Source organism: Chiloscyllium punctatum, chromosome 2 (genome assembly GCF_047496795.1).
Source record: "Chiloscyllium punctatum isolate Juve2018m chromosome 2, sChiPun1.3, whole genome shotgun sequence".
Classification (NCBI taxonomy): domain Eukaryota; kingdom Metazoa; phylum Chordata; class Chondrichthyes; order Orectolobiformes; family Hemiscylliidae; genus Chiloscyllium; species Chiloscyllium punctatum.
This window is the reverse complement of record NC_092740.1, coordinates 40,749,893-40,777,083: the sequence shown is the minus strand read 5'-3', so window position 1 is coordinate 40,777,083 and position 27,191 is coordinate 40,749,893. Positions and strand designations below refer to the sequence as shown.

Sequence of the window (27,191 nt, the reverse complement as noted above, 5' to 3'; positions counted from 1 at the left end):
AATAGGTATTTTTAATGGGGGGGGGGGGGAAATTTTAATTGCCTTTTGGATCCAACTGTGGACAGGAGGTCTAGTGAGCCCCCAGGTATTTCTTCACAGGCCAAGCAGGTGGCTGACTTATGTGAGGCGGGGGCGGGGGCACCCTCGGATGGACAGCAACGTTCTACTTGAGATACGCTTGAAAGCCACCAAGGTGGCATATTTTGCGCAGCCTTTGGTGACTAAGCTACAGCAGATCATGGCCCTTCGAGCTGCCTTGAATTCAATACTTACATAAACCACAAAGAAAGAACTTGCTTTTGCTATACAAAGGCTGTTCGAGTATGAGGATAGGCCAGGGAAATATTTAGTATATCTGACTAGGAAAAAGCATGCTCCCCAATCCATTACTGTAATTAGTGACAGCACCGGGGTCCTCAACATACAATGCCAAAAGGATTCATAAAGCTTTTCGGAGCTATTACTCTGAAATGTATCGGTCTGAAGGTTTGAGAGGACAGGTGGGCTAAAATGGATGCTTTTTTTTAAAAAATAAAGAAAAGAAGCTGTACCTCCTTAATGCCCACTTGACAGTTCAGTAAATACAGGTGGCAGCTAGGCAACTTCAGAGCCCTGACGGTCTCCCGGGTGAGTTTTATAAGGACTTTATAGGGATTCTGTTAGGGCCAATGTTAGAGATGTACAATCACTCCTATATGCATGAATACTTACCATCTTTGAGAGAAGGCAATATTAAAGAAGGGAAAGGTTCCTATGGATTGTGCCTCATACAGGCCCATCCCTCTACTAAATTCAGATTTCAAGATTCTGTCTAAGATCTTGGCGCTGAGATTGGAGAAGGTGTTGCCCCAGATTGTCAAAAAGGATCTTGTCAAAGAGGACCAGATGGGCTTTATAAGGGGCCCCACGTCTTCTAATAATATTAGACGGTTGCTGAATATGATCCAAGTTTATTGGCAACGAATCGACCCAGGGTTGGTGACTTCGTTAGATGCAGAGAAAGCATTTGACCGGTGGAATGGCCGTATCTCTTATGTCTTAGAGCGGTTTGGGTTGGGTGGGGTTTTTGTTGGGTGGGTGGAGGTTTTATAATTGCCACCCTCTGGCCACGGTCATCTCCAACAGGGTGAAGACTGGCAACTTTAGGATTGGTAGGGGTCATCGTCAAAGCTGCCCCCTATCACCAACATAAACAACAACGGTGAAAGAGCTGCTGGCAAAGGCGATTTGTCAGAACATCCACATAACCGCTCCGGAAGTGGGATTGAGGGTACACAAGATTACACCGTATGCGGATGATGTCCTTCTGTTTTTAATTGAACCCGATGACCTCTGTACCCCATCTGATACAATGCATCATTCATTTGGGGCTATTTCAGGATAGAAGATCAATTTTGCAAAAAAAATCGGAAGGTATGCCTTTGGGGAACCTCAAGGAGGTGCCAGAGGTTGAAAGCGGCCCAAAGTTCCCCTTTAAGTGGTTACGGGTGGGTTTCTGATACTTAGGTATCTTTATTACCCCCATGTTTGATTGGTTATTTCAGACTAACTTTGCTCACTTGTTTGATAATATTAGGTGGATCTCCAGAGAGAGGAGGCTCTTCCAATTTCATGTTTGGGCCAAATAGCCCTCATTAAGATGAATGTCCTTACTCATTTGCTTTATCCCATGCGTATGCTCCCTATAATGTTTCCCCAGGTCAATGCAGCAGAAACTTAGGGGTTAGTTTAGTTCCTTTGTCTGGCATAGTGGGTGGCCCCTCAAACTTAAAATTGCAGTTGCCTCAAGGAGGGGGAGGAGTCTATTTCTCAGATATTAGGAGGTATCATTTGAGTTCCCTGTTGTCATGTGTGCGCAATTGGGCAGTTAATGAATCTGGGTTCAATATGGCTGGAGAGAGGCCTCCCAGGCAAAAGTGCCCTCTTATTAACCTGTTGATCAGAAATAAGATGAGGACAGTTATGGATCATTGCTAGAACCCCATTTGTCATTAGTATGGTCAAGGCATGGATGGCGACATGTCAGAGTGAGAGTTGTTTATCCAAGACTTTGCCACTTACGCCCATAGTTGGTATGCCAGGGTTCTGACCAGGGATGATGGACTCAGGGTTCAAACTATAGGCAGTGAGAGGAGTTTCCAGTTTGGGAGACTTGTTGGAGGGGGAAGTTATGATGCCTTTCGAGCAATTGAGCCACAAATATGGACTGTCCAGCAGAGATCTTTTCCATGTTTCTCAGGCTAGGGAATTTTATCCAGAAGATGACTACGCTTGATAGCAACAACGTCTGTATGTTCCACAAGCACCCTCTTGGTTAGTGCCCTCTATCGCTTGCTGGGTGGCAGCACCTGACAGGATATTAACCGGTTATGAAGTCTGGGAGCAAGAGCTAGTGGTGGAGGTCTCTTCTGAAACATGGGAGGATGTGCAAAAGATCTCAATCTGTAATAGGAAGTGCACTATGCAGTTAAAGTTCTGCACAGGATTCATCTGGCACCAGACCATCTGGCCAAGTTTAAAAATGGGGCATCTCCAATGTGCCCCAAAATATAAAATAAGTGTAGGTACTCTTACCCATTGCTTCTGGACATGCCAGAGGCTCCGTATTTATTGGAGAGCTGTGGCAGGACAGATTGGGAGGGTAATGAGGACCAAAAGTTAAAGTAGACCAGATATCTCTTCTAGGTCTACTGAATTTATCCTCCTTAGACAGGCATGGGAAGTAACTACTTAATATTCTTACTATACACAGAAGAACATTCTGATGAATTGGATGCCCGAGAACCCGCCGGGCTTACTGGGATGGCAGAAATTAATTATGGACCACATTCCCTTGGACTTGTTTTGTTTTACAAAATGTGTGCACTTTTTTTTATAATTAGAATTAGAAATGCAGGATTAAGAGATGGCAGATGAATTGGAAGAGTTATTTTGTATCAGTCTTCATAAAAAAAAGGGGAGAGAAAGTGAAGACTGCAAATGCTAGAGATCAGAGTCGAGAGTGTGTTACTAGGAAAGCACGGCAGGTCAGGCAGCAAACACAGAATCAGATAGACTTAAAACAGCAATTTAAGTTATCCAAGAGAAAGGCTATATTAGTGAGTACAGTGGGTTCTTTCTTGATTATGTGTTTTTGGAGAGAAGTCTCTTGATTAAACTTAAAATATAAGCCATAGCTATTGATTAACCTGGTGCAGTGTTTTGTAGAGGAATAAGACGGTATTACTTTCTGGGTCTGTAGATTGTGAGGGAGCAAAAATGACCTTTGCAGTGATATGCACTTCTTGTCAGATGTGGGAGTTTAAAGAGAGTTTAAGGGTTACTACAGATTATATCTGCCATAAATGCCTTTTGATGCGAATCTTATCAGATCGAGTGGATCTGTTGGAGAGACAGATAGGAGCGATGAGGAATTTGCAACAGCAACAGTGTGTTATGGATGGCTGTTATGGGGGGGGGGGGGGGGTGGTCTCAGATACAATCACATAGATGGGTTAACTCCAGGAAGGGTAAGAGAGGTAGGCACCTAGGGCAGGAGTCTTTTGTGAATATACCGTTTTGAAAGCTGTAGGGAGTGATGGATTCTCAGGGGAACGTAGCACTAATAACCAAGTTTCTGGTATTGAGACTGGCTCCGATGCAACAAGGGGCACGTCGGCTTTCAAGAGATCGACTGTTCAACTGTGTTAGGGGATTCTGTAGTCAGAGGTATAGACAGACGTTTCTGTGGCCAGCAGAGAAAAAGCAGAATGGTGTGTTGTTTCCCTGGTACCAGGATCAAGGATGTCTCAGAGAGGGTGCAGAATGTTCTCACGGGGGAGAGGGGCCAGCAAGAGGTCATTGTCCACATTGGAACCAACGATATAGGAAGGGAAAAGGTCGAGATTCGGAAGGGAGATTACAGAGAGTTAGGAAGAAATTTAAAATGGAGGTCCTCAAGGGTAGTAATACCTGGATTACTCCCAGTGAGGGTAGGAATAGGAGGATAGAGCAGATGAATGCATGGCTGAGGATTTGGTGTATGGGAGAAGAATTCACATTTTTGGATCATTGGAATCTCTTTTGGGGTAGAAGTGACCTGTACAAGAAGGACTGATTGCACCAAGATTGGAAGGGGACTAATATACTGGCAGGGAAATTTGCGAGAACTGCTTGGGAGCATTTAAACTAGTAAGGTGAGAGGGTGGGATCCAGGGAGATAGTGAGGAAAGAGATCGATCGGAGACTGGTACAGTTGAGAACAGAAATGAGTCAAACAGTCAGGGCAGGCAGGGACAAGGTAGGACTAATAAATGAAACTGCATTTATTTCAATGCAAGGGGCCTAACAGGGAAGGCAGATGAACTCAGGGTATGGTTAGGAACATGGGACTGGGATATCACAGCAATTACAGAAACATGGCTCAGGGATGGGCAGGTCTGGCAGCTTAATGTTCCAGGATACAAATGCTACAGGAAGGATAGAAAGGGAGGCAAGAGAGGAAGGGGAGTGGCACTTTTGATAAGGGATAGCATTACAGCTGTGCTGAGGGAAGATATTCCTGGAAATACATTCAGGGAAGTTATTTGGGTGGAACGGAGAAATAAGAAAGGGACGATCCCTTATTGGGTTTGCATTATAGACCCCCTAATAGTTCGAGGGAAATCGTGAAACAAACTAGTAAGGAGATCTCAGCTATCTGTAAGAATAATAGTATAGTTCTGGTAGCGGATTTTAACTTTCTAAACATCGACTGGGACTGCCATAGTGTTAAAGGTTTAGATGGAGAGGAATTTGTTAAGTGTGTACAAGACGATTTTCTGATTCAGTATGTGGATGTACCTACTAGAGAAGGTGCAAAACTTGACCTACTCTTGGGAAATAAGGCAGGGCAGGTGACCGAGGTGTCAGTGGGGGAGCACTTTGGGGCCAGCGACCATAATTCTATTCATTTTAAAATAGTGATGGAAAAGGATAGACCAGATCTAAAAGTTGAAGTTCTAAATTGGAGAAAGGCCAATTTTCACAGTATTAGGCAAGAACTTTCAAAAGCTGATTGGAGGCAGATGTTTGCAGGTAAAGGGATGGCTGGAAAATGGGAAGCCTTCAGAAGGGACATAACAAGAATCCAGAGAAAATATATTGCTGTCAGGGTGAAAGGGAAGGCTGGTAGGTATAGGGAATACTGGATGACTAAAGAAATTGAGGGATTGGATAAGAAAAAGAAGGAAGCATATGTCAGGTATAGACAGGATAGATCAAGTGAATCCTTAGAAAAGTATAAAGAAAGTAGGAGTATATTTAAGATGGAAATCAGGAGGGCAAAACGGGGACAAGAGATAGCTTTGGCAAATAGAAATATGGAGAATCTAAAAGGGTTTGTACAAATATATTAAGGACAAAAAGGGGAACAAGGGAGAGAATAGGGCCCCTCAAAGATCAGCAAGGCGGCCTTTGTGTGGAGCCACAGAAAATGGGGGAGATACTAAATGAATATTTTGCATCATTATTTTACTGTAGAAACGGATATGGAAGATATAGACTGTAGGGAAATAGATGGTGACATCTTGCAAAGTGTCCAGATTACAGAGGAGGAAGTGCTGGATGTCTTGAAACAGTTAAAGGTGGATAAATCCCCAGGACCTGATCAGGTGTACCCAAGAACTTTGTGGGAAGCTAGAGAAGAGATTGCTGGGACTCTTGCTGAGATATTTGTATCATCGATATTCACAGGTGAGGTGCCGGAAGACTGGAGGTTGGCAAACGTGGTGCCACTGTTTAAGAAGGGCGGTAAAGACAAGCCAGGGGACTATAGACCGGTGAGCCTGACATCGGTGGTGGGCAAGTTGTTGGAGGGAACCCTGAGGGACAGGATATACATATATTTGGAAAGGCAAGATTTGATTCGGGATAGTCAACATGGCTTTGTGCGTGGGAAATCATGTCTCACAAACTTGATTGAGTTTTTTGAAGAAGTAACAAAGAAGATTGATGAGGGCAGAGCAGTAGATGTGATCTATATGGACTTCGGTAAGGTGTTCGACAAGGTTCCCCATGGGAGACTGATTAGCAAGGTTAGATCTCACTGAATACTGGGAGAACTAGCCATTTGGATACAGAACTGGCTCAAAGGTGGTGGAGGGAGGGCTGTTTTTCAGAGTGGAGGCCTGTGTCCAGTGGAGTGCCACAAGGGTCGGTGCTGGGCCCTCTAGTTTTTGTCATCGACATAAGTGATTTAGATGCGAGCATAAAAGAGGTACAGTTAGTAAGTTTGCAGATGACACCAAAATTGGAGGTGTAGTGGACAGTGAAGAGGGTTACCTCAAATTACAACAGGATCTGGACCAGATGGGGCCAATGGGCTGAAACGTGGCAGATGGAGTTTAATTCAGATAAATGCGAGCTACGGCATTTTGGGAAAGCAAATCTTAGCAGCACTTATACACTTAATGGTAAGGTTCTAGGGAGTGTTGCTGAACAAAGAGACCTTGGAGTGCAGGTTCATAGCTCCTTGAAAGTAGAGTCACAGGTAGATAGGATAGTGAAGAAGGCGTTTGGCATGCTTTCCTTTATTGGTCAGAGTATTGAGTACAGGCGTTGGGAGGTCATGTTGCGGCTGTACAGGACATTGGTGCGCCACTGTTGGAATATTGCGAGCAATTCTGGTCTCCTTCCTATCAGAAAGATGTTGTGAAACTTGAAAGGGTTCAGAAAAGATTTACAAGGATGTTGCCAGGGTTGGAGAACCTGAGCTACAGGGAGAGGCTGAACAGGCTGGGGCTGTTTTCTCTGGAGTGTCGGAGGCCGAGGGGTGACCTTATAGAGGTTTACAAAATTATGAGGGGCATGGATAGGATAAATAGACAAAGTCTTTTCCCTGGGGTCAGGGAGTCCAGAACTAGAAGGCATAGGTTTAAGGTGAGCGGGGAAAGATATAAAAGAGATCTAAGGGACAACTTTTTCACGCAGAGAGTGGTACGTGTATGGAATGAGCTGCCAGAGGATGTGGTGGAGGCTGGTATAATTGCAACGTTTAAGAGGCATTTGGATGGGTATATGAATAGGATGGGTTTGGAGGGATATGGACCGGATGCTGGCAGTTGGGACTAGTTTGGGGTTAGGATATCTGGTCGGCATGGACCGAAAGGTCTGTTTCCATGCTGTACATCTCTATGACTCTACATAGAATGTAGGGAAATAGATGGTGACATCTTGAAAAAAAATGTCCATATTACAGAGGAGGAAGCGCTGACGGTCTTGAAATGCATAAAAGTGGATAAATCCCCAGGACCTGATCAGGTGTACTCTAGAGCTCAGTGGGAAACTAGGGAAGGGATTGCTGGGCCTCTTGCTGAGATATTTGTATCATCGTTAGTCACAGGTGAGGTAACAGAAGACTGGAGGTTGGCTAACGTGGTGCCACTGTTTAGGAAAGTGATAAGGACAAGACACGGAACTATAGACCAGTGAGCCTGACGTCGGTGGTGGGAAAGTTGTTGGAGGGAATCCTGAGGGACAGGATGTACATGTGGAAAGGGCAAGGACTGATTTGGGATAGTCAACATGGCTTCATGCGTGGGAAATCATGTCTCAGTAATTTGATTGAGTTTTTTTGAGGAAGTAACAAAGACGACTGATGAGGACAGAGCAGTAGAGGTGATCTATATGGGCTTCAGTAAGACATTCAACAAGGTTCCCTATGGAAGACTGGTGAGGAAGGTTAGATCTCATGGAATACAGGGAGAATTTGCCATTTGGATATAAAATTGGCTCAAAGGTAGAAGACAGAGGGTGGTGGAGAGTTGTTTTTCAGACTGGAGGCCTAAGACCAGTGGAGTGCCACAAGAATCGGTGCTTGGTCCACCACTTTTCATCATTTATGCTCCCATCCAAATCATTTTACATAAGATGTATAGTTAGTAAGTAAGTTTGCAGATGACACCAAAATTGGAGGTGTACTGGACAGCTAAGAAGGTTATCTCAGATTACAATGGAATCTTGATCAGATGGGCCAATAGGCTGAGAAGTGGCAGATAGAGTTTAATTTAGATATATGTGATATGCTGCATTTTGGGAAAGCCAATCTTAGCAGGACTTATACACTTATTGGTAAGGTCTAGGGAGTGTTGCTGAACAAAGAGACCTTGAAATGCAGGTTCATAGCTCCTTGAAAGTGGGGTTGCAGGTAAATAGGATTGTGAAGGCAGCATTTGGTGTGCTTTCCTTTATTGGTCAGAGTAAAGAGTACAAGAGTTGAGAGGTCATGTTGCAGCTATACAGGACATTGGTTAGGCCACTGTTGGAATACTGCATGCAATTCTGGTCTCTTTCCTATCGGAAGGATGTTGTAAAACTTGAAAGAATTCAGAAAAGATTTACAAGGATGTTGCCAGGATTGGAGAATTTGAGCTATAGGGAAAAGGTTGAATAGGCCAGGGCTGTTTTACCTGAAGCGGAGGCTGAGGGGTGACCTTAGAGGTTTATAAAATCATGAGGACATGGATAGGATAAATAGACAAAGTCTTTTCCCTGTGGTAGGGGTAGCCCAGAACTAGAGGGTATAGGTTTAGAGTGAGAAGGGAAAGATATAAAAGAGACCTAAGGGACAACCTTTTCATACACAGAGTGGTACATGTATGGAGTGAACTGCTAGAGGAAGTGGTCGAGGCTAGTACAATTGCAACATGTAAAAAGGTATCTGGATGGGTATATGAATAGGAAGGGTTTGGAGGGATATGGGCCAAGTGCTGGCAGGTGGGACTAGATTGGGTTGAGATATCTGCTCGGCATGGACGAATTGGACCGAAGAGTCTGTTTCCATGCTGTACATGGCTAATACTCTATCTACCGTTAGACTGAAGTCCACAGATCAGCTCCCAACAAAAAGAAATGCTGAATATTTAAAAGGAAACAGCCAACATTTACTTTCAAAAAGGTGATAAACAACAGCAAACATGAAAAGGTCGATCTTGAGCACTATTTCAGCTTTGATCACAAATGCAGTACAAGGGACCAAAGGTACAGATTAACTTGAGGAATGGTGCAAGGAAGAAGAACTTCTCCTGAAAAAGGCAAATACACTTGGAATAACCAGACTAAAAGCTCATGGGTCAAGTCATGATTGAATGATAAAGGTACGATACATTTCTATGGGAAGACAGGTGAGTTGAGCACAACAGTCACCACCCGGACCCTTCAACCTCCATCTGTCTCGATCTTGGTTTCGATTTTAGAATCTAGTTATGCCTCAGATGTTCACCCTGGGTTCTCCTTTGTGACAGGTCTCTGCAGTCGAAATTGAAAGATGACAGCGACAGAACGCCGCCAGCCAATGCCTTTGGTGTGAATACCAACAAAACAACATGGTTCGTGTACCATTTACACCAAAAAACGTTACCCTGAGGCATAATCCAACCTGGAATGTCTACCGTTGGAAAGACGGACGGCTCCACAAAGTCCATCATCGTTCCCGATCGCAAAAAGCCCATCAAATAAATTTCGCCCCAAACAAAAAGCGACCGAAGTGATTCAGCAACTTTCGGGCCGGGTGCGAGGGGGGCCCCTCGGTTCAGCCTGGGCCTCGAGTAATAGCAGCCGCCGCCGCCCGCTCGGCGGGCCTTGCGACCCTGCACAGGCCGGCTACACACCCCCCAAGGACCAACAACTCCTTCCCGCTTGACACCAGGTTTTCCACTCACCGTTTCACCACGCCGATCTTGATTTTTATCTGTCGGGTTCGGGGATCCGCCATGCTGGGGTTACTGGACTAAACGGTGCAAAACGCAAACCGGAAATCCCGCGCCGAACATTCAACTGTCGCCAAGCTCCTAATGACCGGGAGGAGGGGGCACGCATGCGCCCTCGCCCACCTGGGAACCAGCTGACAACGTTCTGTGAAGTTGCGTCCTGCTTCTTCAGGAACTCATTGCAAATTGTTTCCCCACTTTTTCACCCGACTTCTCAACTCAGCTTTTTAAAATTAAGTGTTACACTAACGCTTTTAAGTAGACAGCTGTTTCTACAGTAGATTCTGAGGAAGGGCTAGACTTTACCATGTTAGTTTGCCGTTCGGCCCGCCCAGTCTGCTCCACTACTCAATGAGATCACGGCTGATCTGATAATCTTCAACTCCACTTTTCCTCTTTGAATCCCTGACTAATTCAAAAAAAGTCTGTCTATCTCAGCTTTACATATACTCAACAACCAATATACTTCCCTACACCCCGCAGAGGGTGGGAATTCCACACATTCCCACCCTCTGAGACAAAAGAATTTCTACTCAGCTGTCTTACATGAGTGAACCCTTACTCTGACAACATGTCCTCTGCTCCTGGATACTCATGCGGGGTGGGGGGAAAGGGAAACTCTCTGCATTGCCTGTCATGTCCCCAGTAATCATTTTTCTAAACTTCAGTGAGTACAAGTCCAACCTACTCAACCTGCCCAAAAAGAAATCAATGCTCCTTCAATGTTGCTGCATCAAAATCCTGAAATTCCCTCCCTAACAGCATTGTGAGTCAACCTGCAATACATGGACTGTGGTGGTTCAAGAAGGCAGCTCACCACTATCAACTCGAAGAAAACCAGAGGTGGATAACACATGCTGACCAGTGAATTGAAAAAAAGTATTGTCCAAATAGTAAAACATGATTGTGACCTGTGCACTGAATGTTTTTATGAACAAATAATAAATCAGAACACTTCTTGAAAGACATCAGAAAATATAACAGCCCATTAGGATTACCAACAAATCTCTTTATTTTGATTCAAGAATGATGAACTTCCAACCTGTAACAAAACAATGAGCATTTCAACAAATGCTGAAAATGTAGGCATTGACATGCCTTTGAAATGGATTTTTACTATTCATAGTTTTACAAATATTGAGGAAATTGGTCAACATGTAGAATTTGAAATTTAGGATTCTTGACAGTGTCACTGAAGATATAGAGAATGGTTTGTAGAAATCATACATTAAAAATTGTAAATCTAATTTAACTAGAGTCGAGACAAGTAAGCTAAAGCAAATGGAAGTAAGTTCCATGTGGAAATGAATATTGTTGAATAATATTTTGAGTATAATTTTGTGTGAATTTAGTTATTTGTATTTTATCTTTGTATGAAATAAATTGTTTATTAAAATAGTTGTTTGAAAGTAAGTAATTAAATGAATTTTTGAAAGAGATCTGTTCATTATATTGAAATGCTTCAAATAAATTGCTTCACAGACCAATTTTTGTCATCTGATTTTCAGCTTTAGTACCTAGCTTACTCAGTCCATATGTCCATAAGGCAAATAGCATTTTACTTCATGTAAACATTTTCTTTATTTTTTGGTTTAAAATTTTTTTAACTTCCACTCCTTTTTTTCTCCAGACATAGAATGGGTAACTGCTTGTTCTCTGTAATCACCAACCCAAAGAAACCCAAACATATAACTAGAAAGCAGGAATTATCAGCAGTGTCTTGCCCGGAGAGCCACTGAAGATGTTACCCATTATGGTGACGAAACATCTGGAAATGAACCTTCCAGCTCAGTGAGCAAACCTACATTCAGATTGCTAACCTTGTCACACAATAGACACTGGGACCAAAAGAATGGGAATTAACAATGAGAATGAGAAACATTTCAATGAGAAACAACAGCAGGAGGTAAATTATTCAAATGGAAAAAAAATTCTAACCATTCCAACCATTTCAATGCCAAAATCAACTGATAATTTCCCTTCAGGTAAACCATAAACTCAAGAAACAATGCAATGAAAAGATGAAGGGAGCAAAATGTAAAACTTGAGCTGATTAAAGTAACAAATTATGACTAGAAACTAATTATTTTTGCAATTCAAATACAAGTAATTGCATTTACAGTCTACCTTGTTCACATAGGTTCCAGTGCTACCTAAACTACTAAAAGTAACCTATTTTTCCTCTCCAACAATAGTTACAGCACAGAAAGAGGACATGCTGTCCATTGTGTCCATTTCTATTGACCTCTATGCCTATTCTTGATGATTTGCCAATAAGAATCTTAATACAAAGAAGGAACATATTAGTTTATTGTGCCTATCCAATAGATGCTGTTCCCCTGTTCACCCCCCCCGCCCCCCCCCCCCATATTTCCCTAAGCCTTTCTTTCTCACATTTATATCTAATTCCATTTGAAGATTACTCCTGAATGCTCTTCACTACCTTTTCAGGCAGTACACTTGAGGAAAGTCTAGAACAGTTGGCAATCTTGCTCGACAGACCTCAGTGCAGATCCAATACTACATAACATCTAATGTAGTTACATACATTCTATATTGCCAGTAGGTCTATGACATTGATTAATGCTGCTTTTGTTTCTTATCAATTATTTTTTTAAAGAACATTGAAAGCCCAAGGATGCCTTAAGGGAGACAGTTACAAAGAAATATATGTTTTAATCCGCTTGCACAATTACTGTCAGACCTCTTGTGTTATTACACAATATCTGTTCTCAAAATTGTATTAATTTCTCCCACCTGGCCACACAGAGAGAATACACTTACTGCTGATGCTAGAAGTTTGAAATCAAAATACAAAACAAATGTCAGGCAGCACCTGTGGAGAGATATAGAGTTAACACTTCAAATCAATAACTCTTCATCAGAAATTAAATAACTTCTTAATTATTTAATTTGGCTAAGACCTTGTTTCCCAAACTGCACTAATTTCAAATATATGTCAGTGTAACTTTCAGTAGTGTTATCATCACTAAAGACTCCACCATCTCCAGCGGAAGTACAATCACTGAATGATCTGGACTTTGACCTACAATGCATAAGTATTTTGTCAAGGCTGAAAACACTGCAGTAGGAAATAGGTATTAGGAGGGGGAAGAGTAAGAAGGAATGAAATAAGGTCTGAGTTAGTTTTACTGTAAGTGTATGTGAATGCATGAAATTAGATCAACAAGATTAGTGAGTTGTAAATGCAAATATTCATGTAGAAATATGATGTTGAGTTAGGGAAAAGTGAAAAGAATGAAATCAGACAGACCACCTAGCATTGACCTATGTCACCAGGAATATTAATGGTGAACACAGCCTTGTCATTCCTGCAAAGTTATCCTAATCAAAATCTTGAGGACTTGAGCCAACATTGGGAGAGCTGTCATACAAACTGGACAAGGTTCAGTGGAGCTACCTTCTGTTCACACATTATAGTGAAGTCACCAAAGTTCTGTTATTCTTCACGTGCATCCAACCCTCCAATGACACCATTGGTGAAGGATTGTAGTAGTGCTAAGTGATTAAAAGATTTTACAGGCATTTCTATGGCTACAGACTTGAATCCAGTGTAAGATGTCACCTCCTGGGTTCCAGGATCAGAGATAACACTAACAGTTAAAAAGCACCTAATTGGGGAGGGTGAACAGCCAGCATCAGTAGTCACGTCAGTACCAATGACACAGGTAAAAAGAGGATGAGGTTCTCTTCCTCAGTTCTGAGGAAGACTCACTCAACCCAAAATGTTAACTGTGATTTCTCTCCACAGATGCTGCCAGATCTGCTGAGCTTTTCCAGCAATTTTTATTTTTGTCTTTGAATTACAGCATCCACAGTCCTTTCAGTTTTCACAGAATCTGTTCAGTTAGAGCTAAGAAATAACAGGAATTGTTGGATGTATTCATAAGCCACTGACCTGCGGGACAATAGATAATCAAATGTGTAAGGAAATTACAAAGAGATGCAAAATCTGTAAGATAGTTAAAATGAGCATTTAATTAGATTAATATATAGCAGCAGTGTAAAGGGCAGAGAGAAGAAAGAGTTTCAAGAGTGTCTTTTAGGACAATTTTCTGCACCAGTATATTTCTGGTCCAATGCAGAAGAAAGCACTATTGGATATAGTTTTAGAGAAGGGGGTGAATCATGAATCATTAAGGGAACATTTAGGGGATGGTGGCCATTATGTCAAAGTTGTCAGGTTGGCATGGAATCCTAAGTAAAAATAATTTATAGGCATAGGGTCAACAACATTGGGATGAGAAGGGATCTGAGTAAGATAAGTTGAAATCAAAGATTGGCAGGCAAAACTGTAAAGGAGAAATGGACTACATTTAAGGACAAGATAGATCAGACATCCTAAATTAATCTAGTCGTATTTGCCAGTATTTGGCCCATATATCTCTAAACACTTTCTGGTCAGGTACCCAACCAGATGATTTTTAAATGTTGTAATTGTACCAGTCTCCACCACTTCTTCTGGCAGCTCATTCCACAAATGCACCACCTTCTGCGTGAAAAAGTTGCCCCTTAGGTACCTTTTAAATCTTTCTCCTTTCACCTTAAACCTATGCCTTCTAGTTTGGGACTCCCCTACCCTGGAAAAAAACTGAATATTCAGCCTATTAGTGCTCCTCATGATTTTAGAAACCTCTATAAGGTTACCCATCAGCGTCCAACATTCTAGGTAAAATCACCCCATAGCTCAGACCCTCCAAGCTCGGCAATATTCTTGTAAATCTTTCTGCATCCTTTCAAGTTTAACATCTTTTCTATAACAGGGAGACCACAGCAGAACAGAGCATTCTAGAAGTGGTTGAACCTAATGTCCTGTACAGCAGCAACATGACAACCCACCACCTACACTCAATGCACTGACCAATAAGGGCAAGTGTACCAAAAGCTGCCTTCACAATCCTGTCTACCTGTGACTCCACCTTCAAGATACTATGAACCTGCACCCCTAGATCTTTTTTTGAAACATTCCCCAGGATCCTACCATTAAGCCTGAAATTCTGACATGATTTGCCTTACCAAAATGTAACACCTCTCCATTACAAAGGTTAAACTAATTGTTGTAGCTAGGCTTATCTTTATATCCTTTATTGAAGAAATCTGTAACATTTGCAGTTCTTTATTCCTCTAGCACCACCAAAATATAGAATAATGATTCAAAAATAATCACCAGTTCCTCTGTAATTTGCACTATCATTCCCTCAGAATCCTTGGATGCATCTCATGCAGTTCTGGTAAATTATCAGCATTACGGCTTAATACCTCTAATACATCCTCTTTATGGCACATTCAGTGTCTCAGCAATCCAAGTGGTCAAATTAAGACCTGCTCCAGGACTTTAAACCACAAAAGTGGCCTAAATCTGACTTAAGTTGTAAAGGTCAAGTGTTGCAAACTGTAGGATCACTAATCTGAAGGTGAGTCCCATTTCAGGGCCTGTGACCACACAAAGTATGTTTATATTGAAGGCAATTAATTTGATGATTAACCTATAAATTCTTCCAATATGGCTCTGACAGGCATTAAGAATAGAATAATCTCCTGCTTAGACATGTTAGATGAGGAGTATTGCCCCTTAATATACTAATTTTCGAACAATAGGTTAGTTACCTGTTCCAGGAAAAATTAGGAAACAGATAAAAGCATGATTTGGATGTGAATATAGAAGAAATGGATAATAATTTTGAAGATGACACTAAACTTGGCAGTATAATGGACAATGAAGAAGGGTATCTCAAAGTACAACGAGACCTTGGTCACATGGACTAATGGACTAAGGAGTGGCAGGTGGAGTTTAATTGAGTTAAATGTGACTTAATTTAGTTAAACTTCTCAAAGCCATCAATTTTGTCCCAATACGGAAAGTCCCATTTATCCTCACAATGTTATCACCTTCTCCTACTTTTTAGAAAAGTAGGCCCTGTTCCACAGGCAATGCCTGATGCAAACATCATCTCATTACACAAAAAGGCTGCAGGTCCAAATATTGGATTCCTACACCACATTCAAAAATATAGAACTTATACACTTAACGGTAAGGTCCTGGGTAGTGTTGCTAAACAAATCTTGGAGTGCAGGTTCATAGTTCCTTGAAAGTAGAGTCGCAGGTTGACAGGACAGTGAAGAAGGCATTTGTTATGCTTGCTTTTATTGGTCAGTGCATTGAATATAGGAATCGAGAGGTCATGTTGCAGCTGTACAGGACATTGGTTAGGCCACTTTTAGAATACTACATTTAATTCTGGCCTCCAATCTTTAGGATGGATGTTGTGAAACTTGAAAGGGTTCAGAAAAGATTTACAAGTTTGTTGCCAGGGTTACAGGGTTTGAGCCACAGGGAGAGGCTGAATAGGCTGGGGCTGTTTTCCCTGGAGCATCGGAGTGACCTTATCAAAGTTTATAAAATCATGAGGGTGAATAGTCAAGGTCTTTTCCCCAGGGTAACAGAGTCCAAAACTAGAGGGAAGGTCATGCTTGATAAAACTGCGAGAATTCTTTGAGGAAGTAACAAGCAAGTTAGACCAAGGAGAGCCAATGGATGTTATCTACCTGAACTTCAAGAAGGCCTTTGACAAGGTGCTGCACAGGAGGCTGCTGAGTAAGACAAGGGCCTATGGTATTAGATGCAAGGTACATGGATAGAAAATTGGCTGTCTGGCAGAAAGTAGAGAGTGAGGATAACAGGGTCTTTTTCAGGCGGTAAGTGGTGTGTTGGGACCACAGCTTTTCACCTTATACGTTAATGATCTAGATGAAGGAAGTGATGGCATTCTGGTTAAGTTTGCAGATTACAAAGATAGGTAGAGGGACAATTATTATTGAGGAGGCAGGGAGGCTGCAGAAGAATTTGGACAGGTTAAGAAAGTGGGCAAAGAAGAGTCAGATGGAGTACAATGTGGGAAAGTGTGAGGTCATGAACTTTGGTAAAAAGAATAGAAGCATGGAAAACTTAACAGAATACAGCTTATTTAACTACTAAACAGCAACTGTTCCAACATAGTAACATCTCATAGCACACTCTTGGCAAAAGCAAGTTCAGTATGATAGATTATCTCATGCGTGGTGTTCCTCCAGTCCAGGTGGAACGAACATCAAGAGAAAATTCTGGCAGAGAGAATTTCGGCAGTTTCCATAACCAACTTCCAAAACCTCAATAACTACTGAAAGGTAAACTAAAACCCTGGCTCTTAGGAGCTTGACTGCACCTATTCATGCTGTTTCTATTGTTCTTTTAAAAAAAACACGGGACTTCACAAGCCATTTACTTTATTGGCTTTGAAGACACAACCCGAGCCTGAGGCTCAAAACCTCTCTTCAAGAACAAATGCCAGAACAAAATGCACCTCTCGAAGCCACCGTATTGTCCAAATACAGAAAGTCCCATTTATCCTCACAATGTTATCACCTTCTACCTTTTAGAAAAGTGGGCTCTGTTCCACAGGTGATGCATGATGCAAACATTATCTCATTACACAAAAAGGTTGCAGGTCTAGATACTGGATTCCTACACCACATTCAATGCACTGTATGATGATTTGGAAAGAAGTGTCACCCACTTCAGATACTTGCTGTAGAACTGGGCATAAAGCTGTGAGGTCCAATAATTGAGTTTATGGCAGGCAAGGAGACAAAGGAAACTAAAGAGGCAACCTTTTCTCAATTGTTAAAAGGACCCATCAAACCAAGCTCTTCAGAGCAGTGACAAATGCCATGGAGTAAGTATGTTTGGCAGCCATTGTGGTGCCTGATGTATTGACAGTATTCACAGGGACCATGTCTATTCTAAAGGGATTGTTGACAGGAAATGTTTACCACAGTTCTCCCCCACTACTAGCAAAATCAATTTGACAATATGAAAGCTGAGCAGTGAGTCAAACACACAGAAGATAAATAGCATAAGTAAGTAGACATCCAATGATTCTTGTTTTTGAAGCAATTATTAGTTCATTGCAATTATGATTGTAAGCTAGTAAACCTTACTACAAGGCAATATTGAGGTAGTCTGAAGGAATCTTCACCTCTGAGCTTGCCTAATAGGTTTGAGATTCTTGCACCCTGTGTAAGTGAAAGGGAGACTGTAAGGAGGATGAGCAAACCGACTATAGTACCATGAATCGTAGAATCCCTACAGTATGGAAACAGGCCATTCGACACAACAAGTCCACAATGATCCTCCAAAGAGCATCCCATCCTGACCCATTCCCCTACCTAATGCACCTAACCTACACATCCCTGAATATTATGGACAATTTACCTTGGCCAATTCACCTAACCTGCACACCTTTGTGACTGTGGGAGGAAACCCACACATACACAGGGAGAACGTGAAAACCCCACACAGACAGCCGCCCAAGGCTGAAATCGAACCCAGGTCCCTGGTGCTGTGAGGCAGCAGTGCTAACCACGGAGCCACCATGCCATCCCATGATATAGGTGGGGGGGAAGAAGAGAGATAGTAATCATGGTACAGAGAGCCTTTCAAGAGGGAGAAGGAAAGAGAAATGTAGTTGTAACTGGGGATAGTGTACCCAGGAAAATAGAGTCTGTTCTCTGTGGCCAGGAGCAAGGTGCTGCTTGGCCTACCTGGTGCCCATGTTCAGGCTCTCTCTTCTGGGCTGCAGAAGAACCTGGACCGGGAAGGGGATAGGTCCAGTTATCATGGTCTATGAAGGTACTACAATAGGTAGAAAGAGGAAAGGGAGCAAATTACTCTGGATACTGGAACCCGTATTGAAAACAACAAATACTCAAGCATGACCCCGACCTTCCCACAATCAGTGTAAAGTGAATCACAATGCAAACTAGAGGAACAATATCTCATCTTCAGACTAGGCACTGTACAGCCTCCTAGACTTAATATTGAATTCAACATCTTCAAATGATGCACCAAATCCCATTCCTTTCCTTTCTTTTAGCTTTACTTGTTACATTCTTTCTTGCCATGTCCTCTCTCTGCCAACTCCCCCCCACCCCCCCAACAACCCCAGTGGAACTGTCTGTTCTTTCAAGTCAGGCAGTTAGACACACCATTGTTCTGCCATTCTTCCATTCCAATCACTTAATCTGAACTATCAACATCCTTTCTCCCTCAGCACTCTAAACTCCAACCGCACCCTCCATACGTTACTTCAACTCTGATGAAGAGTCATCTAGACTCGAAACCCTAGCTTGCTCTCTCTCCATGAATGATGCTTGACCCGTTGTGATCTTCAGCATTTGTTGTTTTCAGAAAGACGAAAGGGGTTGTGCTGAGGGAATATGAGCAGCCAAGGGCTAAATTAAAAAGCAGAACCAAAAAGATAATAATCTCTGGATTACTAACTGAGCAACAAGCACAGGATCAACAGGATAAAGAGGTAAACAAGTAGCTCAAACATTTGTGTGGGAGAAATGGGTTTAGATTCATGGGACATTGCTCCAGTACTGGGGAAGGAGGGAGCTGTTTCATTGGGACAGGCTCCACCAGAATCAGGCTGGGACCAGTCCTGGCAACTCATATAACAAGGGGTTTGAACTATTTGGGGGCGGGGATCAGTTGCTTGTAAAATTATGGAAAATGTTAAAGGTGGGGGAGGGCTCAGCTGAGATTATTAAAGTTTCCAGAACAGAACAAAAGGGTGATTAGGGAGAGAATAGAGCCCCTCAAAGATCAGCAAGGCGGCCTTTGTGTGGAGCTGCAGGAGATGAGGCAGGTACGAAACGAGTATTTTGCATCAGTATTTACTGTGGAAAAGGACATGGCAGATATAGAATGCAGGGAAATAGATGGTGACATCTTGAAAATGTCCATATTACAGAGGGGGAAGTGCTGGATGTCTTGAAATGCCGAAAAGAGGATAAATCCCCAGGACCTGATCAAGTGTACCCTTGAATTCTGTGGGCTGATAGGGAAATGATTGCTAGGCCCCTTCCTGAGATATTTGTATCATCGACTGTAAGAGGTGAGGTCCCTGAAGACTGGAGGTTGATGAACATGGTGCCACAATTTTGGGAAAATGGTAAGGACAAGCCAGGGAACTATAGACTGGTGAGCCTGACGTCGGTGGTAGGCAGGTTGTTGGAGGGAATCCTGTGGGACAGGATGTACATTTATTTGGAAAGGCAAGGACTGATTCGGGATAGTCAACATGGCTTTGTGCGTGGGAAATCATGTCTCACAAACTTGATTGAGGTTTTTGAAGAAGTAGCAAAGAGGATTGATGGGGGCAGAGCAGTAGACATGATCGATGTGGACTTCAGTAAGGTGTTCAACAAGGTTCCCTATAGGAAACTGGTTAGCAAGGTTAGATCTCATGGAATACAGGGAGAACTAGCCATTTGGATACAGAACTGGCTCAAAAGTAGAAGACAGAGGGTGGTGGTAAAGGGTTGTTTTTCAGACTGGAGGCCTGTGACTAGTGGAGTGCGACAAGGATCGGCGCTGGGTCCACTACATTTCGTCATTTATATAAATGATTTGGATGTGGGCATAGGAAGTATACAGTAGTTAGTAAGTTTGCAGATAACACAAAAATTGGAGGTGTGGTGGACACTGAAGGAGGTTACCTCAGATTACAATGGGATCTTGATTAGACAGGCCAGTGGGCTGAGATGGAGTTTAATTTAGATAAATGCAAGGTGCAGCATTTTGGGAAAGCCAACCTTAGCAGGACTTATACACTTTATGGTAAGGTCCTAGAGAGTGTGGCTGAATAAAGATACCTTGGAGTGCAGGTTCATAGCTTCTTGAAAATGGAGTCGCAGGTAGATAGGATAGTGAAGAATGCGTTTGGTATGCTTTCCTTTATTGGGCAGAATATTGAGTACAGGAGTTGGGAGGTCATGTTGCAGCTGTACAGGACATTGATTCGGCCACTGTTGGAGTATTGCATGCAATTCTGGTCTCCTTCCTATTGGAAGGATTTTGCAAAACTTGAAAGGGTTCAGAAAAGATTTACAAGGGTGTTGTCAGGGTCGGAGGATTTGAGCGATAGAGAGAATAGGCTAGGGCTGTTTTCCCTGGAGCATCAGAGGCTGAGGGGTGACCATATAGAGATTTATAAAATTATGAGGGGCATGGATAGGGTAAATAGACACGGTCTTTTCCCTGGGGTGGGGGAGTCCAGAACTAGATGGCATAGGTTTAGGGTGCAATAGGAAAGATATAAAAGAGACCCAAGGGGCAACATATCCATGCAGAAGGTGGTGCATGTGTGGAATGAGCTGCCAGAGGAAGTGGTGGAAGCTAGTACAATTGCAACATTCAAAAGGCATCTGGATGGGTATACGTATATGAATGTTTTGGAGGGATATGGACTGGTAATGACAGGTGGGGCTAGATTGTGTTGGGTTATGAAGTCAGCATGGACAAGTTAGACCGAAGGGTTTGTTTCTTGCGGAATATCTCTATGACTCTCTGACTCTAATAGGACAAAGAGTATGTAAAGAGTCAAAAATCAAACTTCAGGCACAGTAGACATTAGCATTCATTTCAAGAGGGTGGCACGGTGGCGCAGTGGTTAGCACTGCTGCCTCACAGCGCTAGAGACCTGGGTTCAATTCCCGCCTCAGACGACTGACTGTGTGGAGTTTGCACGTTCTCTCCGTGTCTGCGTGGGTTTCCTCCGGGTGCTCCAGTTTCCTCCCACAGTCCAAAGATGTGCAGGTCAGGTGAATTGGCCATGCTAAATTGCTCGTAGTGTTAGGTAAGGGGTAAATGTAGGGGTATGGGTGGGTTGCGCTTCGGCGGGGCGGTGTGGACTTGTTGGGCCGAAGGGCCTGTTTCCACACTGTAAGTAATCTAATCTAAACTTGTAATCTAATCTAAAATGCAAGACAGGCATCTACTATTGAGGCTGTATAAGGCTCTGGTCAAACCACATTTGGAATATTGTGAACCCCATAGCTAAGAAAGGATGTGCTGGCTTTGGAGATCATCTGGAGAAGTTTGACAAGAATGATCCCAAGGATGAAGGGCTTGTCATATGAGAAGTGGTTGACAACTCTGGGCCTGTACTCAGTAGGATGTGGAGAGGTCACATTGAAACTTAAGAACACTGAGAGGCCTGAATACAGTTTATATCATAGAAGGAGAAAGGGAGGACTGCAGATGCTGGAGGTCAGTGTCGAGAGTGGGGAGCTGGAAAAGCGCAGCATCTGAGGAGCACGAGAATCATCATTTCAGGCAAGAGGCCTCAATCAGAAATTCCTAATGAAGGACTCTTGCCCAAAACGTCAATTCTCCTGCTCCTCAGATGTTTCCTGACCTGCTGTGCTTTTCTGACACCCCACTCTCAACTTATATCATCGAATCCCTCCAGTGCAGAAAGGGGTCATTCAATCTATACCAACTCTCCATAGAGCATCCCACCCGGACCCAGCCCCTACCTTATGCTGTAACCCCGCATTAACCATAGTTAATCAACAAATCTACACTTCCCTGAATGTTACAGTGTAATTTTGCATGGCCAATCCACCTAACCTGTACACCTTTGGACTGTGGGAGGAAACCGGAGCACCCAGAGGAAACCCATGCAGACATGGGGAGAATATGCGAATACACATACCACCCTCTGTGTGAAAAGGTTGCCCCTTAGGTCCCTTTTATATCTTTCCCCTCTCACCCTAAACCTATGCCCTCTTGTTCTGGACTGCCCAACCCCAGGGAAAAGACTTTGTCTATTTATCCTATCCATGTCCCTCACAATTTTGTAAACCTCTATAAGGTCACCCCTCAGCCTCCGACGCTTCAGGGAAAACAGCCCCAGTCTGTTCAGCCTCTCCCTATAGCTCAAATCCTGAAACCCTTGCAACATCCTTGTAAATCTTTTCTGAACCCTTTCAAGTTTCATAACATCTTTCCAATAGGAAGGAGACCACAATGGCATGCAATATTCCAACAGTGGCCTAACCAATGACCTGTACAGCCGCAACATGACCTCCCAACTCCCGTAATCAATACTCTGACCAATAAAGGAAAGCATATCAAACGCCTTCTTCACTATCCTATCTACCTGCGACTCCACTTTCAAAGAGCTATGAACTTGCACTCCAAGGTCTCTTTGTTCAGCAACACTCCCTAGGACCTTACTATTAAGTGTATACATCCTGCTAAGATTTGCTTTCCCAAAGTGCAGCACCTCGCATTTATCTGAATTAAACTCCATCTGCCACTTCTCAGCCCATTGGCCCATCTGCTCCAGATCCTGTTGTAATCTGAGATAACCCTCTTCGCTGTCCACTACACCTCCAATTTTGGTGTCATCTACAAACTTACTAACTGTACCTCTTAAGCTTGCATCCAAATTATTTATATAAATGACAAAAAGTATCGGACCCAGCACTGATACTTGTAGCACTCCATTTGGTCACAGGCCTCCACTCTGAAAAACAACCCTCCACCACCACCCTCTATCTTCTACCTTTGAGCCAGTTCTGTATCCAAATGGCTAGTTCTCCCTTGTTTCCGTGAGATCTAACCTTGCTAATCAGTCTTCCATGGGGAACCTTGTCAAACGCCTTACTGAAGTCCATATAGGTCACATCTATTGCTCTGCCCTCATCAATCTTCTTTGTTACTTCTTCAAAAACCTCAATCATGTTTGTGAGACATGATTTCCCACGCACAAAGCCATGTTGACTATCCCTAATCAGTCCTTGCCTTTCCAAATACATGTACGTCCTGTCCCTCAGGATTCCCTCCAACAACTTGCCCACCACCAACGAGAGGCTCACTGGTCTATAGTTCCCTGGCTTGTCATTACCACCTTTCGTAAGCCACTTTAACCGACCTCCAGTCTTCTGGCACCTCACCTGTGATTATCGATGATACAAATATCTCAGCAAGAGGCCCCGCAATCATTTCTCTAGCTTACCACAGAGTTCTCAGGTACACCTGATCCAGTCCTGTGGATTTATCCACCTTTATGCATTTCAAGACATCCAATACTTGCTCCTCTGTAATCTGGACATTTTGCAAGGTGGCACCATCTATTTCCCTACAGTCTATACCTTCCATATCCTTTTCCACAGTAAATACTGATGCAAAATACTCATTTAGTATCTCCCCCATTTTTTGCGGCTCCACACAAAGGCCGCCTTGCTGATCTTTGAGGGGCCCTAGTCTCTCCCTACCCTTTTTTCTTTAATGTATTTATAAAAACCCTTTGGATTCTCCTTAATTCTATTTGCCAAAGCTATCTCATGTCCCCTTTTTGCCCTCCTGATCTCCATCTTAAGTATACTCCTACTTTCTTTATACTCTTCTAAGGATTCACTCGATCTATCCTGTCTATACCTTTCATGTGCTTCCTTCTTTTTCTTAACCAATCCCTCAATTTCTTTAGTCATCCAACATTCCCTATAGTTACCAGCCTTTCCTTTCACACTAACATGAATATACTTTCTCTAGATTCTCGTTATCTCATTTCTGATGGCTTCCCATTTTCCAGCCGTCTCTTTACCTGTGAACATCTGCCCCCAATCAGCTTTCAAAAGTTCTTGCCTAGTACTGTCAAAATTGGCCTTTGTCCAATTTAGAACTTCAACTTTTAGATCTGGTCTATCTTTTTCCATCACTATTTTAAATCTAATTGTTGGATTAAATGGCCTGTTTCTTCACTGTGCGGATTTTATGATTCTATGATGGTTTACAAACAAAAGGCAGTGAATCGGGATTAATGTTTATTTTCGTTTGGTATGATGTAATTGGTGGAGGGCAACAAAAATCAGTCCTATAGCCTCAAGTATTTATTGTCTATGTCGGTTGTCTCCAAGTTATGGGCACAAGATCATTTTTTGAATTTAAGTGCAACACAGGATGTACCTCTAAGAAAATATAGGATGAACAGTTAATTGTTAATGCTATATAAATCTGAAATGAAGTATAGATAATTATTATTTTTGTCATTCATTCATCAACTCTCAGCGTGATACCTGTGACTAGAAGTATGGGTTGTAGTTTGAACCTGCTACTTGTATACAGTCCACAAAAATAGCTATTTCTGAGACAGCTATGATACTTGGACCTGATTATTTCCATTTGGGAGAACACTGTATCATGGAGGTATGTGGAGTCAAAGTAAGCTTTCATGTTAAAAGCACAAGAAAGAAGGAAACAGGTATTTTTATTTGTTTATAATTCTCCACTATTCACTGTCCCTTGATCTGACTTTCAGCTCAATATCATTTTGTCTAGTAATCATCTCCACATCAACTCCACTGTTGGAATTTAGTAGCCAACACACCGATGTCCACTTGAAGGAATGATGTGAGACAAAACATGAACATTTGGTCCATCACATCTAACTTCTGAAATCATTTGAATTGCTCTGCGAATGTCCTTGGGTGTGCACAGACATTTTCTAGATAGAAACAATGTTATTTAACTTTGATTTGTTTTCTTTTTACAGAGTCAGGAAATGTTGCTGCATTTGTTTTAAATTGAGATTATGAGTTGGACCAAAGGGTCTGTTTCCATTCTGTATAACTCTGACTCTATGATAGAACCAATTTTAATTTGAATGCATTTCCATTGCTGATTGCAAGCTAACTCTGTCCATTTCCTGCAGTTCACAGTTTAGCTCAGTTTTGAATTGTATCTATAAGGAATACAAAGTCAAGAAATTATGCATTGTCTGACAGCTTACTGCACTCTTCATTCCTTGATTTGCAAAATGTGACAATTTCATGCATTGGATCTAAAAGTCTTAGCAGGACCTTCGCTTGACTTTACTACCTCACATCAGTATAGAGGACATGTTCACCAAAGGCAACATCAAGTTCATTAAGTAAGGATTTGAGCAGTGCTGAAAGGTTGTGCTCAAGATGTAATCTTAATGATAACTTTCATGAAATGAGAAAATTCCATAACTTTGCTCCAGTAATAATTGACAAAAGAAGGGAAATCAGGATCATTTCTGCAAAATGATTTAAAGCCTGGATTTGCACAATACATGACCAATACATCATCAGTTGTGATAGAAACCAGTTTACTGATTGGAATGTTTTTCTCAATTTGAATTTACTGTGATACAACCACATGTCCCCTCCTTAAGGGACAAAAGAATGAGAAGATCCTCTTAGCTATAGAGTCATAGAAACAGCACAAAACAGACCCTTTGGTCCAACTCGTCCATGCCATAAGAGATAGGAGTGGAAGTAAGGCCATTCATCCCATTGGGACCACTCTGCCATTCAATCATGGATGATGGTCATTTCAACTCCCTGTATCCACACTCTCCCTGTAGCTCTTAATTCCTTGCAAGATCAAGAATTTTATCAATCTCTGCCTTGAAGACATTTAACCACCTGGCCTCCACTGTGCTCCATGGCAATGAATTACACAGGCCCGCTACTCTCTGGCTGAAGAAATGTCTCCTCATTTCCATTCTAAATTGAACCCCTCTAATTCTAAGGCTGTGTCCACAGATCCTAGTCTCCCTGATTAACGGAAACAAATTCCCAGCGTCCATTATTTCTAAGCCATGCATTATCTTGTAAGTTTCTATTAGATCTCCCCATAACCTTCTAAACTCTAATGAATACAATCCCAGAATCCTCAGCTGTTCATCATATGTTAGGCCTACCATTCCAGGGATCATCCGTGTGAATCTCCGCTGGACATGCCCCAGTGCCAGTATGTCCTTCCTGAGGTGTGGGACCCAAAACTGGACACAGTATTCTAAATGGGGCCTAACCAGAGCTTTATAAAGTCTTAGTAGCACATCGCTGCTTTTATATTCCAACCCTCTTGAGAAAAACGACAACATTACATTTGCTTTCTTAACCACGGACTCAACCTGCAAGTCAACCTTTAGAGAATCCTGGACTAGCACTCCCAGATCCCTTTGTACTTTAGCTTTATGAATTTTCTCACCACTTAGAAAATTGTCCATGCCTGTATTCTTTTTTTCTGAAGTGCAAGACCTCATATTTGCTCACGTTGAATTTCATTAGCCATTCCTGGATCACTCTCCTAAACTGTCTAAATCTTTCTACAGCTTCCCCACCTGCTCAGAACTACCTGCCTGTCCGACTAATTTCGTATCATCAGAATACCCCAGTCCCTTCATCCAGATCTTTAATATATAAAGTGAACAGCTGCGGCCCCAACACTGAACCCTTTGGGACACCACTTGTCACGAGTGACCATTCTGAAAAAGAACCTTTTATCCCAACTGTCTGTCTCCTATCAGACAGCCAATCCTCAATCCATGCCAGTAGCTCACCTCGAACACCATGGGCCGTCACTTTACTCAGCAGCCTCCTGTGACGCACCTTATCAAAGGCCTTTTGGAAGTCTAGGTAGATAACATCCACTGGGTTTCCCTGGTCGAACCTACTTGTTACCTCTTCAAAGAATTCTAACAGGTTGTCAGGCACGACCTCCCCTTACTAAATCCATGCTGACTTGTTCTAATCAACCCTGTACTTCCAAGAATTTAGAAAGCTCATCCTTAACAATGGATT

The 27,191-nt window shown here is 42.5% G+C and overlaps 1 protein-coding gene across 1 annotated transcript in view; it reads right to left on the bottom strand.

The window, feature by feature from the left end:
* tbca (tubulin cofactor a) overlaps positions 1–9,854 on the bottom strand; it is a 76,689-nt gene extending 66,835 nt beyond the window's left edge. Inside the window, exon 1 of the mRNA XM_072547484.1 lies at positions 9,678–9,854. Within this exon, the coding sequence (XP_072403585.1) occupies positions 9,678–9,730 (53 nt within the window). The 5' untranslated portion in view covers positions 9,731–9,854. The remainder of the gene's footprint in view (positions 1–9,677) is intronic.
* Between the last annotated feature and the right edge of the window lie 17,337 nt (positions 9,855–27,191).